Here is a 14713-nt window from a genome sequence, read left to right on the forward strand (position 1 = left end):
AGAGAGTGTGTGTGTGTGTGTGTGTTTGTGGTGTGTGTGTGTGTGTGTGTGTGTGTGTGTGAGGAGGAGGAGGAGGAGGAGGAGGGACTGTTATAGGTACCAGATGAAAGACGCTCAGTACTCACATGTGTCCTGTCTCCTCCGGGTGGATTTTGCGAAGCTTATAAACCTCTGTGGCCACTTACAACGCTACTTATGATGGAAATTGGGATACTAAAACTAAAATAAAATGGATATCGAAGTCTTAGATTAGGGCACCAAGGACGCGTAATTTCCGTGCGTAAATGGGTAGATGTGTTTGGATGTTATATACATATTAGAATTGAGGCAGTATTATGAACTGGAATTGAAATCTACAATTACACCAGAGGTAAGCTACAGTGTCGCTCCTTGCTTCAGCACCGGATGGCTCGAGGACCTCGCGCCCGCGGGCAGGCTGTTGGATCGCTGAAACAACATGCACGTTACTCTCTCTGAGGCAGGGCTAACGTGTGGATAGTGACACTCATCGAGGCAGAGCTTAATGGGAAAGACAGTGAAGTTTTTCAGTCAGAGTATCTTGATTGTCACTCCCCGCCCACACTAACAGTAGTGGTGAAGTTGTCCTGACATGCCTCCCGGCTGCGAAGATGACAGCTTTTGCTCACAATTCACGATTTCAAGCTAACGTTTTGACAGCGGACGGACTCACCTCCATGCTCTCCAGTGAAGTTGGACTTCTTACCAGCAGAGTACAAAATGGGACACAACCACCTGTTCTCTGTGGGGACGGCTTTTCTCTGCTCCCTACTGTTGTGTGAGTCAGGTAAGCACTTTTTAAAACGGAATACTTTATCCGGGGCTTTCATAAACAGTGAAGTAACTTGTCGAAACGGCATGGAAAAGCCAAATGTTACGTTAAAGTCGACATTTTACTTAAATTACGCTAACTCTTTTACAGTCTTGAATGCTACAAAACATTTAATTTCACTATAGAGCTAAACTTTGAAATAATAATAAGCTTCTACAGGCGTGAAAGTAGCAGCACGTAAATATACCTTTCAATCAATTAATTTCCCACAATGCATTTCTCAAATGTTGTAAATTACACTGTTAGAACAGTTTGCTTACTGTAAATTACAGTCGTAACAAGTTAACTTTCTCAGCTCGTGCGACAGTATCCTTTTCTTTATGCGACATTTAGAAATGAATTCTGCCAGAGACTCGTTTCCCCACGACTTTTAGATGTAGGCAGCCTTCCATGTTTCACGGCCGCAGCACTTAGCTTTGGTAATGAACAAATAGAAATAAGTTTTTATCCTTACAGTTCAAAAAAAATTTGAAAATCCTTTAAATGTGGAAAAAAACGTTCCTCCTTAGTAGTTTAAGTGGATGTAAATGGTGAAGGGTTAACAAAAGAAAATGATCAAGATGCCTATTGGTAGTCAGAATTTGGAGCAGGTTATATGGTTTCATTAAATATGAGCTAAATTTCACTATTCATTATACTGCATCCTTTTGAAAATTTTTCAATTGGATAATACCTATTTTATTGACATGTTTGTGAATATAGTGTCTAAAATTATGTAAAACAATTTCAGTTTACTTCAAATTCATCAGGCTTCACATTACTGCATTTATTGATTAAGGAGCTTCTAAATTGGTATTTATGACTTCTGAAACGCAAGTAAGAGTTTTTCTGTGCCGTACGTGACGTGAGAGAGGGTTTCAAAAATGAATTGTATTAGAAAAACTCCTCCCTCCATTTCAACATGCTACATCATCATTGCCGGTTCTTGATCTCGTGCCAGTATACATCTCATTATGTCACTGAGTTCACCTCACAGATAACACAGTCACATTTAGTTATTTTAGTGAACTTTTTACTCTTAAATATTTGACAGCCCAATTTCACAAGAGCGCCCCTGGCTTGAGAAGCTGCTGACTCCGTCATCTGAACTGGTCAGTGTTTCATAAACCTCGCCAAGGGGCCTGGCACCGGTCCAGCATGCAGAGCCCAGTGTGCAGGATGTTGGAGGTGTCATCTCATTTCAAGACTCCGCTGGCAGGATGCTTTGATCTATGGCCCCCAGGAGCTTTTTCTTTTTTGTTAAGCCTCACATCTGGTCCATCCCAGATGCAAAGCCAGATGAACGTGCACTGCCCTGGCTGTCAAAAGAGCAGATAAGAAGTCTCTGGTGTATGCTTGTTTGCCAGAATCAAATTAGTTCATGATTGCACGAGATAAGCCCAATTGCACCATGGGCAAATTAACTCTGACGCCTCCTTTCTGTTTTTTATTGTTTTACATGCTATTGCTAAAACAATTATGCCTTGCCAAAAGTGTCACTTCACATGATATCCACAGCCCATGCTAAGACAGCAGTGTTACATAAATACTTAATTTGCATATTTGCCCAGGCCTTCCCTGTCGAAGACCCTCAGGCCAAAGCATAAGTAATAAATCATCAGCAGATTTCCATGCATCCCTCCAGGTTAGCATAAGCAAAGCACCTGGTGATCTTCAACTGGACTATCCTGCAGTTATTGGTTGTGAGTACTTGTCAATGTGCAACTCACCCATAGTCCAGGTAACGATGTGGCCTCGGGTGAGCTACCATGATGCTTGGGGTCTAAGGTGTGGTTTTAGGGTCTTTGATGGAAGCACACTTCATTAGGCTGCAATACTACCTTCCACAGTCTAACAGAGACCCAGAGGGAGTGGGTGTTAATGGCTTGTAAACCCACTGCCGACTCTATTGATTTTTTAAAATATTGATTCTTGAGGTTATGCTTTGGTGTTGTGCTTTCCTTCAACATTTCCTTACATTAATCTCTAGAGAGGAGCTGCCGTGAGATTTTTTTTTATTATGAGATATGTTCTCTTTCTGTACATTTAAGATTGAATACATTCCAAGCCATTGCAAAAATCATCATTAGCCTATAGGAGAATGAATGACTGATGCAGGTGTACACATAATCTATACTAAAGCTGGATGGATACATCTGAGTTATTGCAGTTATCAGTGTTACCATGAGTCAATGTAATGGTGACACGAAATGTCATGACAGTAAGGCCAGTTGTATTTTTTAGGTAGTTTATAGTATACACAGTGGAGCCATCACTTGGTTTAGTTAAATACAAGGTATCCCACTTAGGACATATCTTACCTCACAATTCTTTAAAAAAACACATTTAAGTGTTCAGTAATTGTCTTAGTTCGTACATGAAAACATGAACAGTAGTGCTATACTATCATCCTGTTTTTTTTAATGCGATTGAATATCATATATGGGTTAGGTCAGGATATATTATTCCTACATGTTAACACACCGGAGTCACGCTCTGCTTCTAAGTGAAAAGTGTGAGTTAATTGTTTCATGCATCAGCTGTAACACAGAGTGACAGACAGCTCTGCAATAAACACCCTTCACTCGTGAGAAATTAGCTCACCTCTACTAAACACAAGCAAGCAATGATGTGTGTAATTGACTCTGACTACATTGATGAAGGTGAAGGCGGTAATCCCCAAGGAGCGGGATTCCTGTCCATACCCATGCTATTCACGCTGCAGAAAAACAATGCAGTGAGCTGAGTCAGGCTGAACTCGTAGGCAAATCTGTCTGGACTGATCATTCAAAATCAATTTGATTAAGCCGCCCCCTATTGTGAGAAAACACATACATTATAATACCATTTGACAGATAAAGAGAGATGAAATGGTGTCGATGCAAAGCGAAATACTTCCCGTCTCCACCTGCTCACCCCTAGAGGTTTCATCAGACCCACTTGGGGAGCTTAGATCATCAGATCAAAAGATTTGCTAAGATGTGGAAACACTCACCTTCACTCCCAAAAGCCACACTATCATGCCAGCCGGATTTACTGCAGTTTGTTAAGTGAGGATTAGAGGAGACACGGATGAGAGAACAAGGATATGATCCCGATATAGTGTGCAACTTCCACAAACCCACTCTTCATAGAGCTGTTATCATACCATCAAATATTAGCAACTCAACAAAGTTAAAACTGTCCGAATGACGTTGATGTCAAAGGACATTTGCACTAACATAAGCTACTTTAGTCATATTCATATTCGATTATTTCAATGTTAAAAAAAACGAAATATTGCAGTTCCATGAGAAGTTTCATGAAATATTTAACAGATCTATTACATGCATGCTTCAATTAAAGCAAAGATAGGAGTGAAATGTACTCTTCAATGTATTTGTACAGTGGCTTCTCTATGAATGTCTATTGCTTAAAAAAGAGAAGTGACTTTTCATTTCAAATATATCATGTTTTTGCAGTTCTTTGTTTTGAGAAGACCCACTCGCACGCTGAGGATGAGCTCTTCAAGACGCTGTTCGCCGGGTACAACAAGTGGTCGAGACCCGTGCCCAACATCTCTGACGTGGTCATCGTCAAGTTCGGACTGTCCATCGCACAGCTCATAGATGTGGTGAGTTGTTAATCGTCCATTTCATATAAAACCTTAAGACATTAATAGAAGGGAGGCTTAAACGTAACCTTTTTTGGCGACGTGGAAGTGGCTGCTTTTAATGTAAACCAAATACTTCACAATGGGCTTTAATATCTGTCTCTCTCTCTTTAAAAACAGTCAATTTGTTTAACTAAAGATGTGGATTTGTATACACAACTTGTATTTATTTTTAACAAAAAGCTAAACGTTCCCAGGTTACACTTAGTTAAGACATTTTGGAGCAACATGTTCCCATGGAGCTTTCATTAGTATGATTAACTGATACTAGCCAAACTTATGGCACTTTAATGAGGCTACAAGAACGAGAAAATATTTACTTTTACTTTTCAATCAATAAGTCTCAACCAAAAAAAATGTATTTTGTATTTTGATAAATGGACTGTTTCTTCAGGGCGTGTGAAGAAAGGTGACAGCTCACAGGAAATAAGAGAAGCACAGGGTAAATGACACAGGTCAATAAAGTGGGTGTGTTACTAATAGGGTCAATTTATAACAAGGGATCAATATCTGGAAGGTAAACAAGTCCATCATAAAGAATCAATAACATTTGAAATCTAAGACGATGATATAAAAAATAATAAGGTAGAAAATGAAAGCATTATATATCCTTTCGTATGGGGTGCTCACTTACTCAACTGAAGTTGGAGTTGAAACACAGAGTTACTGAGACCATTTATTAAAGATTTTTGCAAAGCGTATGCCTTAGTAATTTCAGGTTATTAATTATTAATCACCAAGCAAAGTCTCATGATGCGTCACTGGATCCAAAGGGCTCCTTTTTTAAATATTCCCGTGGTAGCCCTCCTCGGCCAATCTCCTGGCATTTGTTCTCGCTATTATGACACTGTAACTTTTAACCATCGTTTCCCTGACAGTTTTTACACCCAATATGTGTTTTGCAATAGTATGTTTTGGCATTTTTTTTAATACAGTAGCAAAAACAAATTTAGGAACACTAGATTATGCACCCCCCCTCTGCCCTGTCACAGAACTCTTCACATCCATCACCTTATTGAAGTAAAGTTGCTCCAAGCTATATTTGGGTCTTGCTTTGACAAAACTCCAAGAATTTCTCTCATATATTCCTCTGGCCTGAGTTAACAGCCTTAACTCTGTCTCTCTCTCTCTGTCTGTCTGTCTGTCTCTCTCTCTCTCTCTGTCTGTCTGTCTCTCTCTCTCTCCGTCTGTCTGTCCTCTAGGATGAGAAGAACCAAATGATGACAACTAACGTGTGGCTTAAACAGGTAAGAAAAATGTGTCAGTGTTGCTTTATTAATAAGATTCCTTTTTCTTGAACTGTATCTCGTCATGTCAAACACTACGAATATACAAACCTACATCTACAGTGCTCATTTGACAAAGATTATGAGGCATTTATTTGCTTATAGGACAATAAAGGATCATACCCTTCTTGTTTGTATGTCTCAGGAGTGGAATGACTACAAACTTCGCTGGAAACCGTCCGATTACGACAATGTGACGTCCATCAGAGTGCCGTCAGAGCTCCTATGGGTGCCAGACATCGTCCTCTACAACAAGTAAGTGTGGCAAGAGACAATTCTCTTGATAGACGGATTAATCCATTGGTCTAACATTTAAAAAAAAAAGGTAAACAATCAAAGTCTCCAAGAGTTTACGAAGACATATTAAAGTGTTAAACAGTCCAAACCCTAAAGTCATAAAGGATGAGATAAAACCATACATATTTACATCTGAGAAGCTTAAATCCATTTTTTTTAATGCATTTGTTATGCTTAAATTATAAATTGATTATTTAAATAGTTACTAATCAACTTTCTGTGGATCAGTTAACCTATTAATGACATATCTATTCTACTCAACTTAAGATAAGCATTATAATTCATTTATGATCAGGTCTAGACCATTTTTTAACAATTTATACTAAAAACTGTTCATTGAATGCCACAGTGGATGCTTGAAACAGAGTTGTAGAAACATTTAAGAGAAGAGTAACAGCCACACTCATCCAGTGAATAAATAGTTTAAATTGATGCCTCTTTGCTGGATGGTGTATGGTATGAGAATGGTGCCATCTAGTGATACAAAAAATACATTTTACTGCTCTTTAACATTTCTACACCTACCATGAACAGCTCTTCCTGTCTCAAATTGTAAGCTGTTTTCTATGAATTATATATTTATACATTGTGAATCTCTGCTAATATATGTTGACTCATGTTATTTATTTCAAAATGAAGACAGCCTTGAAATGTGAATTGCCTCAGTGAGAATCTATTGTTAAATAAATCTCCTAAATCCACCTCTCGGAGATTAAACCCGGTGAGTTGATGATTGGGTTCTGCTCCATTAAGCCAGTCTAATCACAACCTGTAAGTGAAATTAAAAAAGGTGGGAAGCCGATGAAATGATAACGGCTCATCATTAGGTTTTCAGCAGGAGCTATTATCACCATTAAAGCGATGAGTGAAGGGGAGATTACTGGAGAAGATTATTAGTGGGAATACTATTTATCTAAATTAAGATTAAATAATTTCTCACCACAGGGTGTGGTAGGATCCGATTGTTGATTAGCTTTTTTAGCCTCTGATCTGAGATATTCAAACTGTTATGTTTTATGACTACCTTTCCAGCGCTGATGGCGAGTTTGCTGTGACCCACATGACAAAAGCTCACCTATTCCACAACGGTAAAGTCCGCTGGGTGCCTCCTGCCATCTACAAAAGCTCCTGCAGCATCGACGTCACCTTCTTCCCCTTCGACCAACAGAACTGCAAAATGAAATTTGGCTCGTGGACGTACGACAAGGCCAAGATTGACCTGGAGAAAACGGAAGCAGTGGACCTGAACAACTACTGGGAGAGCGGCGAATGGGCCATCATCAACGCAGTGGGGACGTACAACACCAAGAAATACGACTGCTGCCACGAGATCTACCCAGACATCACCTACTTCTTCATCATTCGGAGGCTGCCCCTGTTTTACACCATCAACCTCATCATCCCCTGCCTGCTCATCTCCTGCCTCACTGTTCTGGTGTTCTATCTGCCCTCAGACTGCGGGGAGAAGATCACCCTGTGCATCTCCGTGCTGCTGTCCCTCACTGTTTTCCTCCTCCTCATCACCGAGATCATCCCCTCCACCTCCCTCGTCATCCCGCTGATCGGAGAGTACCTCCTCTTCACAATGATTTTCGTCACCCTCTCCATCGTCATCACTGTGTTCGTGCTCAACGTGCACCATCGCTCTCCTAGCACTCACAAGATGCCCCGCTGGGTCCACTCCGTGTTCCTGGACATGATCCCGCGCTGGCTTTTCATGCGGCGGCCCGCGCCAGATGTCCGCCGTCGCAGGCTGTTGCTGCTGCAGCAGGAGGCGGCGGCCGACCGGAGGCAGGCCCGATTGGCCGGGTTCAAACATGGCAACTGCCTCAGCACCTCGGCCAACTGGCTAAGAGACGGGACATCCTCACAGGACCCCAAGAGAAGCTCTTATGAGGACTTAGAGCTGGGGACCCTGACGTCATATTTCTCCTTTCGCCCTCCTTCGCCCAGACCTCCGGGGTCCACTCCCCCGACCCAACAGAAAAACCAACAGAACAGCCAGAACCAGCAGGAGGGGGCGACGGGGGCAAACAGACAGAGACTCAATACCATTCAGAGGGCCATTAAAGGAGATAACACAGTATCAGACTCAACTTTCCTGCTCTCACCAAGTGTTATACGTGCTCTGGAAGGGGTGCACTACATCGCAGACCACCTGAGGGCCGAGGATGCTGACTTCAGCGTGAGTATCAGCCAAATGCTACATCAACTATTATCAGAATAGCACTTAAACGCCACATTGTTTGTAAAGTTTGTTATAAAAATCCTAACAATAATGTATTTTCTGCCTATTTTTATAGCACTAATACACATTTCCGTTCTCCAGCCAAGTGAATATGAAGTCCTGTTAAAGATTTATTTCATAGTGAAGTTCATCAACACCCCCATGACTAACACCTGCAATACGCTGAGAGGCTAAAGATGAAAATCAGCCTTTTGTCAAAAACAAAGACAGATTTAAGACATCATAATAATAACCAAGGTGTTACTTAGTTTTTTTAATTTCTTGTTTTCTCTCTGTCACTTTTTGCTTTTATTCTACACAGGTGAAAGAGGATTGGAAGTATGTCGCCATGGTGATTGACCGCATCTTCCTGTGGATGTTCATTATTGTGTGCCTGCTTGGGACCATCGGCCTCTTCCTACCCCCTTGGCTAGCTGGCATGATCTAGCTCATGGGAGAATGTGTGAAAAACCCATAACCGCCACTAGTTAGTGAATTTGAAATTCAAAATGTAGCTGACCTCTACTTCACGCTTGTGTAATATACTGCGTTAAAGGCCTCATGAGGCTATAAAGCTCTTTATGCACCACCAAAGCAAAAGTGGGGAAAAACCGAATGGTAGCATCTTCTGTACAGCGGACATCTCAGACTCAGCCCGTCACTTGGCTCAACTTTTATCCCTCTAAGCTGCACTTTGCCTCAGGAGTAATGGTACTTAGGTTGAGTTTGACCCTAATGCTAACATTAGCATGTTAACAGGCCCAGAGTTGGCAATTGGTAATGTGCTCATGGTTAGCACAACCTGAGATTTGGTATGTTAGCATACCAATGGCAGTATGCTAATGTGCCAATGTTTAGTACAATGTATCTTTTAGCATGTAAGTTAGGTGTAACTTGCTAGTAAATGGGATGGCACCAGCATCAGTGTTGAGTAAGGCGTAACCGTTGTTTGTGGAATGACACTTTTTAAATTGACTTTTTAATGATTTTCCATGTTCAGTTCTTTCAATTGTTAACACAATATAGATTGAGACACAGATCAATGTTAATTATTGTTTGAACAGTTTTTAAAATGAGATGTATGTCTTTCAAGCAAAGTAATGCCTTAATTTCCCTCAAAATCACAAACGTTGAAATGTAAACTACAGCTATTGTTTATATACTAGTAAAGAAGTGTGATGACTTTATCAATTATCAACAAGAAATTACTTTGAATTACAAGTCACCGGTCAGCAGATTTAGTTTAGTATGAATACAGATGATTCTATCAGGAATGACTTAATTCAGTAATTAGAGTTCTACAGGTGTGACCTGAAGGTGAGACCTGTTGCTGAAAGGATTCCTCTTCTGGGTAATATTAATGAACCGTATTCCATGGTCCTCCATGTTGTCAATGTCATTCAAATGTTGGATGAGATGAATGTGGAAACATGTTTTCACCGTCATTGGCATGCTGTACTTGAAATCCAGAATACTGGACACACTAACCTGTGATTTGTGCTGGTTTGGAAAGCATTTCCCTTTTTTACACAGGTTTTCTTTCTGCCATACTGTCATGGTTTCATTTTTGTTATTATTGTCATACAATGAAATAAATAAGCTCATGAAACCTTTAAAAAGCCGTCTTTATAGCATTTATTGAGTGGTGTGAAAATGACCTAAACAGCACCGTCAGGTTATGATTCCTACAGCTGGCCTTTCTAAATCTAGATTCAACGAGTAGACATTTACAGAGGTATACATCTTGATATTTATGTTTACATCACTTGATTTACGTGCTAGAAATTCATATTTTATAATGATAGTGGAAATATTAGAGAGTTCCTGACAGACAATCCATATTCATGCCATTGTAGTCTTCATCTCATCATTTTAATAAAATGCATCACAGTTAACCTTGGGATTCATACTCTATATAAAACACTTTTGAACATTTGAATGGCCGACTGGTTTTGTCAACTTTACATTTCACTTTTATTTTCTCTGCTATAAAAACCAAAAGTATTCATAAGTCACATTTTATATTTACAAGGTTTTTCAATTTCTGAGCAGATAATTAAATCGTTAAGAAAAGTTTACATAAAAAAGAAGTGTGAAATGGTGGCATCCTAAATATGATGCCAATGGACCATCAGTAATGTTGGCATACAGAAGTATGCACGCTTTTTTCCAAGTTGTCCTTATCCTCTGAGCTGTACCATAATATTAAAACAAAGCAACACATATAGGTAAGATGACGCCCTGCCACAGCCTGAAAAGCAGTTTGATGACATCTAAAATGCTCAACTGTGTGCAAATGTTAATTCTGAGTGGAATGTGAATCATTAGCTTGATGTGTAAACCGTTCACTCGGGGGCCACTGGCTTGGCTAGGTTGGCCCTGACTCTGGCCTGGTCCACAGCATCCAACATGTTCTTGCTGTCCATAGCCAGAGTGTGTGCTGCAGTGAGCAGCTGTTTCTTACATTCGTCCTTCAAAGAGGTGATGGAGTTCTGCTGGGCCAGTCGCATTTTGCTGATCAGCTCCGCCATGTCGTTGTTCAGCAGCTTCTGGGTGCCCTCTATCTGTGGGGGGGGGAAACAAACTGTTGGCCTTTTTCTTGGAAGACATTTTTACATGTGGCAGAAGGGAACAGGTGTAAATAATAAAGTCAATGATGGTTGAATTCCCATTTCCCTCTGTGAGCCACAGCCACCTCTACATTGCGATAATTCAAAATGTCTGTGGTGAAAAACATCTATTAACACGCCTATACAATATTATGTAACCAAAATAAATAACACCAAAATGCAACAGGTGTGTAATGATTTAACTCAACTGCATTATATTAACAACTGTTATTGTAATTGTGTCCATACATTTTGCATATACAGCACATATATGGTCCTTTGTTTACATTTAGTTGACCCTGTGTGCGTATACACAGCTGCTTTTTCAAGTGAGCAACACATGCATTGAATTCTGTTTGATAAATATGGCTGTGAAGAAACTGCAGCTCATAACAAATGTACTTTTTTTAACTTAACTTGAAATGGTCATTTGCTCTTCATCTCTTTGTGTTTGAAGAAGAGTTTTGTCACTTTTAGTTTTAAGGGACAAATGGCTGGAAGAAAAAAATCAATAAAGGAAGTCTGGAAAGGAGATGAGGAAAGACAGACATTATGTGTACCTCAGTCCTCACAGACTCGTGTAAGGTGGGCAGTATGTCATCCACACTGCGGATCAGATCTCGTAGAGCCATCCCGACAGACTGTGGGCGGAGATCAATGCAGAGAATGAATTAGCTGTATGACTCAAGAGATTTGTTTCCATCACCATTCATACACCTTGCCTCTAAAGCGGAAAGAAAACATAAAATCTAAATGAAAATGTGATTATTTTTCTTTGGTGTACCTTAACAATAGTGATATATTTCTCCGGCGGAGCGTCAATGATGTCATTCTTGAGTTGAACAACAACTTTGACCAGGTCCATGACGTAGAGGTACACTTTGTCATCAGAGCGGTCCAGCTCAGCTGTGGGCGCAGCCTGAGGGAATAATGTGTTATCATTAAAGAACTCATCCTCATTACTTGGCATCAATCCCCTTTCAATTGAAGGGCAATTTCACTTTCTTAAGATGATTGATTTTATTATTTATAGTATCTAAAAATTCAAGCTAATGTATTTAAATGATCTTTTTCAGAATGCTAAAAGATATTATAATCCCAAAGATGAATTAATATAACTACCTGTGCTGTGAGCCGAGGGGGCTTCTCTGGAGGGGCTGCAGTGCAGAAAGATGAACGATGTGAGAAACAGAAAGAAATGAAAGTACTCAGAACGACTAATATGTGAATATAAAATTCGAATTTATACATTTCCTTTGAGCGCTTACCATGCTCAGTGTCAGCTTCAGGGGACTAAAAAGAATAGAAAGAGATTAATTTCATGAGGACTAGAAAATAAAACAATATGCTTATATATATCACTTGTTTCCCTGGGATATAGTTGTTCCTATTTCCTATAATGCTTCTTTAATATTCATACCATAAAAAAGCAATGTATGAATTAAGTATCTTGTGTTTTTATCTGACAAGAATGAAGGTTGTATTGCACATTTCTATATGTCAATTTGATCACTGGAGGAGAAAAACAAGATTGACATTTGTGTTCATGTTTTGGAGTTTAAAAAGTGTTTGTTTTGTTTTTCCTTTTCAGTGATCACAAATTGTCATCGTTGCAACTTTATTGGTTTTATTTCCAATTTGAACAATATAGCTTACTTTACAAGAGAAGCACCAGAATAAAGTTTTCTAACTCATAGCTGCATTGGAAATATCACGTAGTTAAAATACACTGTTAAAAGTAGTGTAGCTTTGAACAACCTATATATTTTTTACACTCTTCAAATGGGAAAAAAATATTATATTTAGAAAGAAAACAGTTTGAAGGTGGGGGGGGGGGACCTACCGCTGGGCCCGCAGTGTCCTCTGGTCCCATGGGGTCCTGAAAAAGAACAGGCAGGTTCATTTGATAGAATAAGGTCATGGACCCCCTCTTTGGAACTGTTATCAGGGGGACAATCAATTTAAAGCTAGTGTGGCGTTGAGAGTGAACGAGTGGGTCGATTTTGTTTAATGATGCCTCGTTCCACGTAGCCTCCAGGGCCAGAGTGAATTGAGTTGGGGGACACTGAGACACAGAGAGGGGGTTGACTAAAGAGAATGATGCTCTGTTTCCCACCAGGAGTTTCTCCTCCTTTTCCAGCCACTTCTCATCCTCCATCATCTGCTCCTTCTGCCGGCGGAGAGTGTGCTGCATGTCCTGCCGCTCCCTCTGCCAGAGGCGCGCCGCGTCCTCCCTGCTGTTCGGCTCCACCCGGAAAAACTCGCCCTCCTACAAATAATGGGAATATAACAGAAAGATTATGGATATTAAACAGCCTTTTTTTGGGTCTCTTATGCATTCATTTTTAACTTTAGCTGTTAAACACAACTGAGAACTACACCTGCACACAGAAGTCTGTGTTGGATGTGGCGTGTGTGTTACATGTTGTGATCATGGATGTTTCTGTTATGTGATTGTGATGTGCTATATGTGACATGTATGTAGTAACGTGTGTTGTTTGCATTTGATCCTTTCGCCTGTATCTACTTATCTTTCATCCTTTTTATATAACTAATGCTGTTGATGTACAGTATTGTGATTTTAAGGGTGTCCATAATCATCTGGCCGGGGACAACAGCTGGAAATGAGCAATGTTTGCTAAAGCCGCCCCATTTACTGTTTTCTGTGACAGTTGATCAATGGGGACTGTCCACGACACTATAAACAAATAAACTAAAACTAGACTTCGAATGTAAGAAAATAGACACAAACTCAGATACGTTTTAGAAATGTTCGACAATGCGCTGGGTTTCTCACCGCCATGCTGCGGCGGCGAGGGGACCTGCCCGGCAGCGTGAGAGGGCTCATGGAGTCGACGGGGGTCTGGTATTCACACGGGCTGGCCAGGTCAGGGGAGCTGGCACATAACGCCTCGTTCAGCTGCACAGACACACACACATGCACACACACATTAACACATGGATACTTTTTTGGAGTAAAGCCTGTGATCTTGTGTTAAACAGGTGAGTGGTTACTGTACCTGAATGTGCAGACCGATACTGAGCATGTTCCCGAACCGCCCTGGTTTCATCCTTGAAGGCTATAGCAATTATTTAGGAGAGGTATTAAAACACGCACTAATTCAAAACATTACATTTTAATCATTTGAAAATGTGGCTGACTTTGACAGTACCTTGGGAGGAGGCTCATTGAAGTTGAATTTGGGGTCGAAGAGTTTAGTGGAGCGTGCTCTGTCCCTCTCTCTCTCCACTTCCTGTTCCTTCACCATATTGTGGACATCACTGACACATTTCAGACAACACATTATTGTATATCATGTCTTCAGAGATGTAGAAAAACACATCGTATAGACCAGGGGTGTCAAACTCAATTTCAACTCGAGCCACATTAGCATCATGGTTGCACTCAAAGGGCCAGTTTTATATATAAGACTAAATATATAAATATTTAATATGTATAAAATAATTTATTATATAACATTATTTCCACTGCATTGGATTATTATCGGATAGGTTAATCACTTCATAATTAACTACGTCTGAAAGCAGAAGTCTAGGGCAAACAATTGCAAGTCTCTTCAGTGCGCATGAAATGATTTAAAAAGAAAAGCCAAATTCTGGAAAAACAAAAAAAGATGTCTTGACAGAAAAAAAGTCAAATTCCGAGAAAAAGTATATTTTGAGATGCACTGAGAGAACATGGTACGTTTATGGGCAATGTGCTTCTGTAAAGCGGCCACTGAAATCGACAACACAGATAATGAATATATTAATATTCTTTGCTCTTGTGGGGCGCCCAGCATGAAATGAAGT

At 40.2% G+C, this 14713-nt stretch overlaps 2 protein-coding genes across 4 annotated transcripts in view; one reads left to right on the forward strand and one right to left on the reverse strand.

The window, feature by feature from the left end:
• Positions 1 to 155: 155 nt before the first annotated feature.
• chrna2b (cholinergic receptor, nicotinic, alpha 2b (neuronal)) lies at positions 156 to 8915 on the forward strand. Of its 2 annotated transcripts, none has more exons than XM_010793232.1 (6): positions 156 to 805; positions 4291 to 4442; positions 5684 to 5728; positions 5913 to 6022; positions 7097 to 8249; positions 8614 to 8915. In XM_010793232.1, the coding sequence occupies exons 1-6, from the start codon at positions 739 to 741 to the stop codon at positions 8737 to 8739; spliced, it is 1653 nt and encodes a 550-aa protein (XP_010791534.1). In that variant the 5' UTR covers positions 156 to 738; the 3' UTR covers positions 8740 to 8915. The 2 variants fall into 2 exon arrangements, with proteins under 2 accessions (XP_010791534.1, XP_010791535.1); XM_010793233.1 differs by having other exon boundaries at positions 156 to 796.
• A 983-nt stretch (positions 8916 to 9898) lies between these two features.
• Positions 9899 to 14713, reverse strand: part of ptk2bb (protein tyrosine kinase 2 beta, b) — a 13827-nt gene continuing 9012 nt past the window's right edge. Inside the window, exons 21-30 of one of the 2 annotated variants that reach the window (XM_010793236.1) lie at positions 14074 to 14182; positions 13921 to 13980; positions 13698 to 13820; positions 13017 to 13169; positions 12744 to 12779; positions 12169 to 12193; positions 12023 to 12057; positions 11685 to 11819; positions 11461 to 11541; positions 9899 to 10855 (exon numbers count right to left, since the gene is read on the reverse strand). In XM_010793236.1, the coding sequence (XP_010791538.1) occupies positions 10637 to 10855; positions 11461 to 11541; positions 11685 to 11819; positions 12023 to 12057; positions 12169 to 12193; positions 12744 to 12779; positions 13017 to 13169; positions 13698 to 13820; positions 13921 to 13980; positions 14074 to 14182 (976 nt within the window). In that variant the 3' untranslated portion in view covers positions 9899 to 10636. Of the gene's footprint in view, positions 10856 to 11460; positions 11542 to 11684; positions 11820 to 12022; positions 12058 to 12168; positions 12194 to 12743; positions 13170 to 13697; positions 13821 to 13920; positions 13981 to 14073; positions 14183 to 14713 lie in introns of both variants that reach the window. The other variant, XM_010793235.1, reaches the window with a different exon arrangement.

This window comes from Notothenia coriiceps, unplaced genomic scaffold (genome assembly GCF_000735185.1).
Source record: "Notothenia coriiceps isolate Sejong01 unplaced genomic scaffold, NC01 NC01_scaffold00037244, whole genome shotgun sequence".
NCBI classification, from domain to species: Eukaryota; Metazoa; Chordata; class Actinopteri; order Perciformes; family Nototheniidae; genus Notothenia; species Notothenia coriiceps.

Coding starts and splice junctions, on each gene's coding strand:
- chrna2b (XM_010793232.1), top strand. CDS start 739: ATGGGACACAACCACCTGTTCTCTGTGGGGACGGCTTTTCTCTGCTCC. Junction 806..4,290: donor CCTACTGTTGTGTGAGTCAG/GTAAGCACTTTT, acceptor ATGTTTTTGCAG/TTCTTTGTTTTGAGAAGACC. Junction 8,250..8,613: donor CCGAGGATGCTGACTTCAGC/GTGAGTATCAGC, acceptor TATTCTACACAG/GTGAAAGAGGATTGGAAGTA.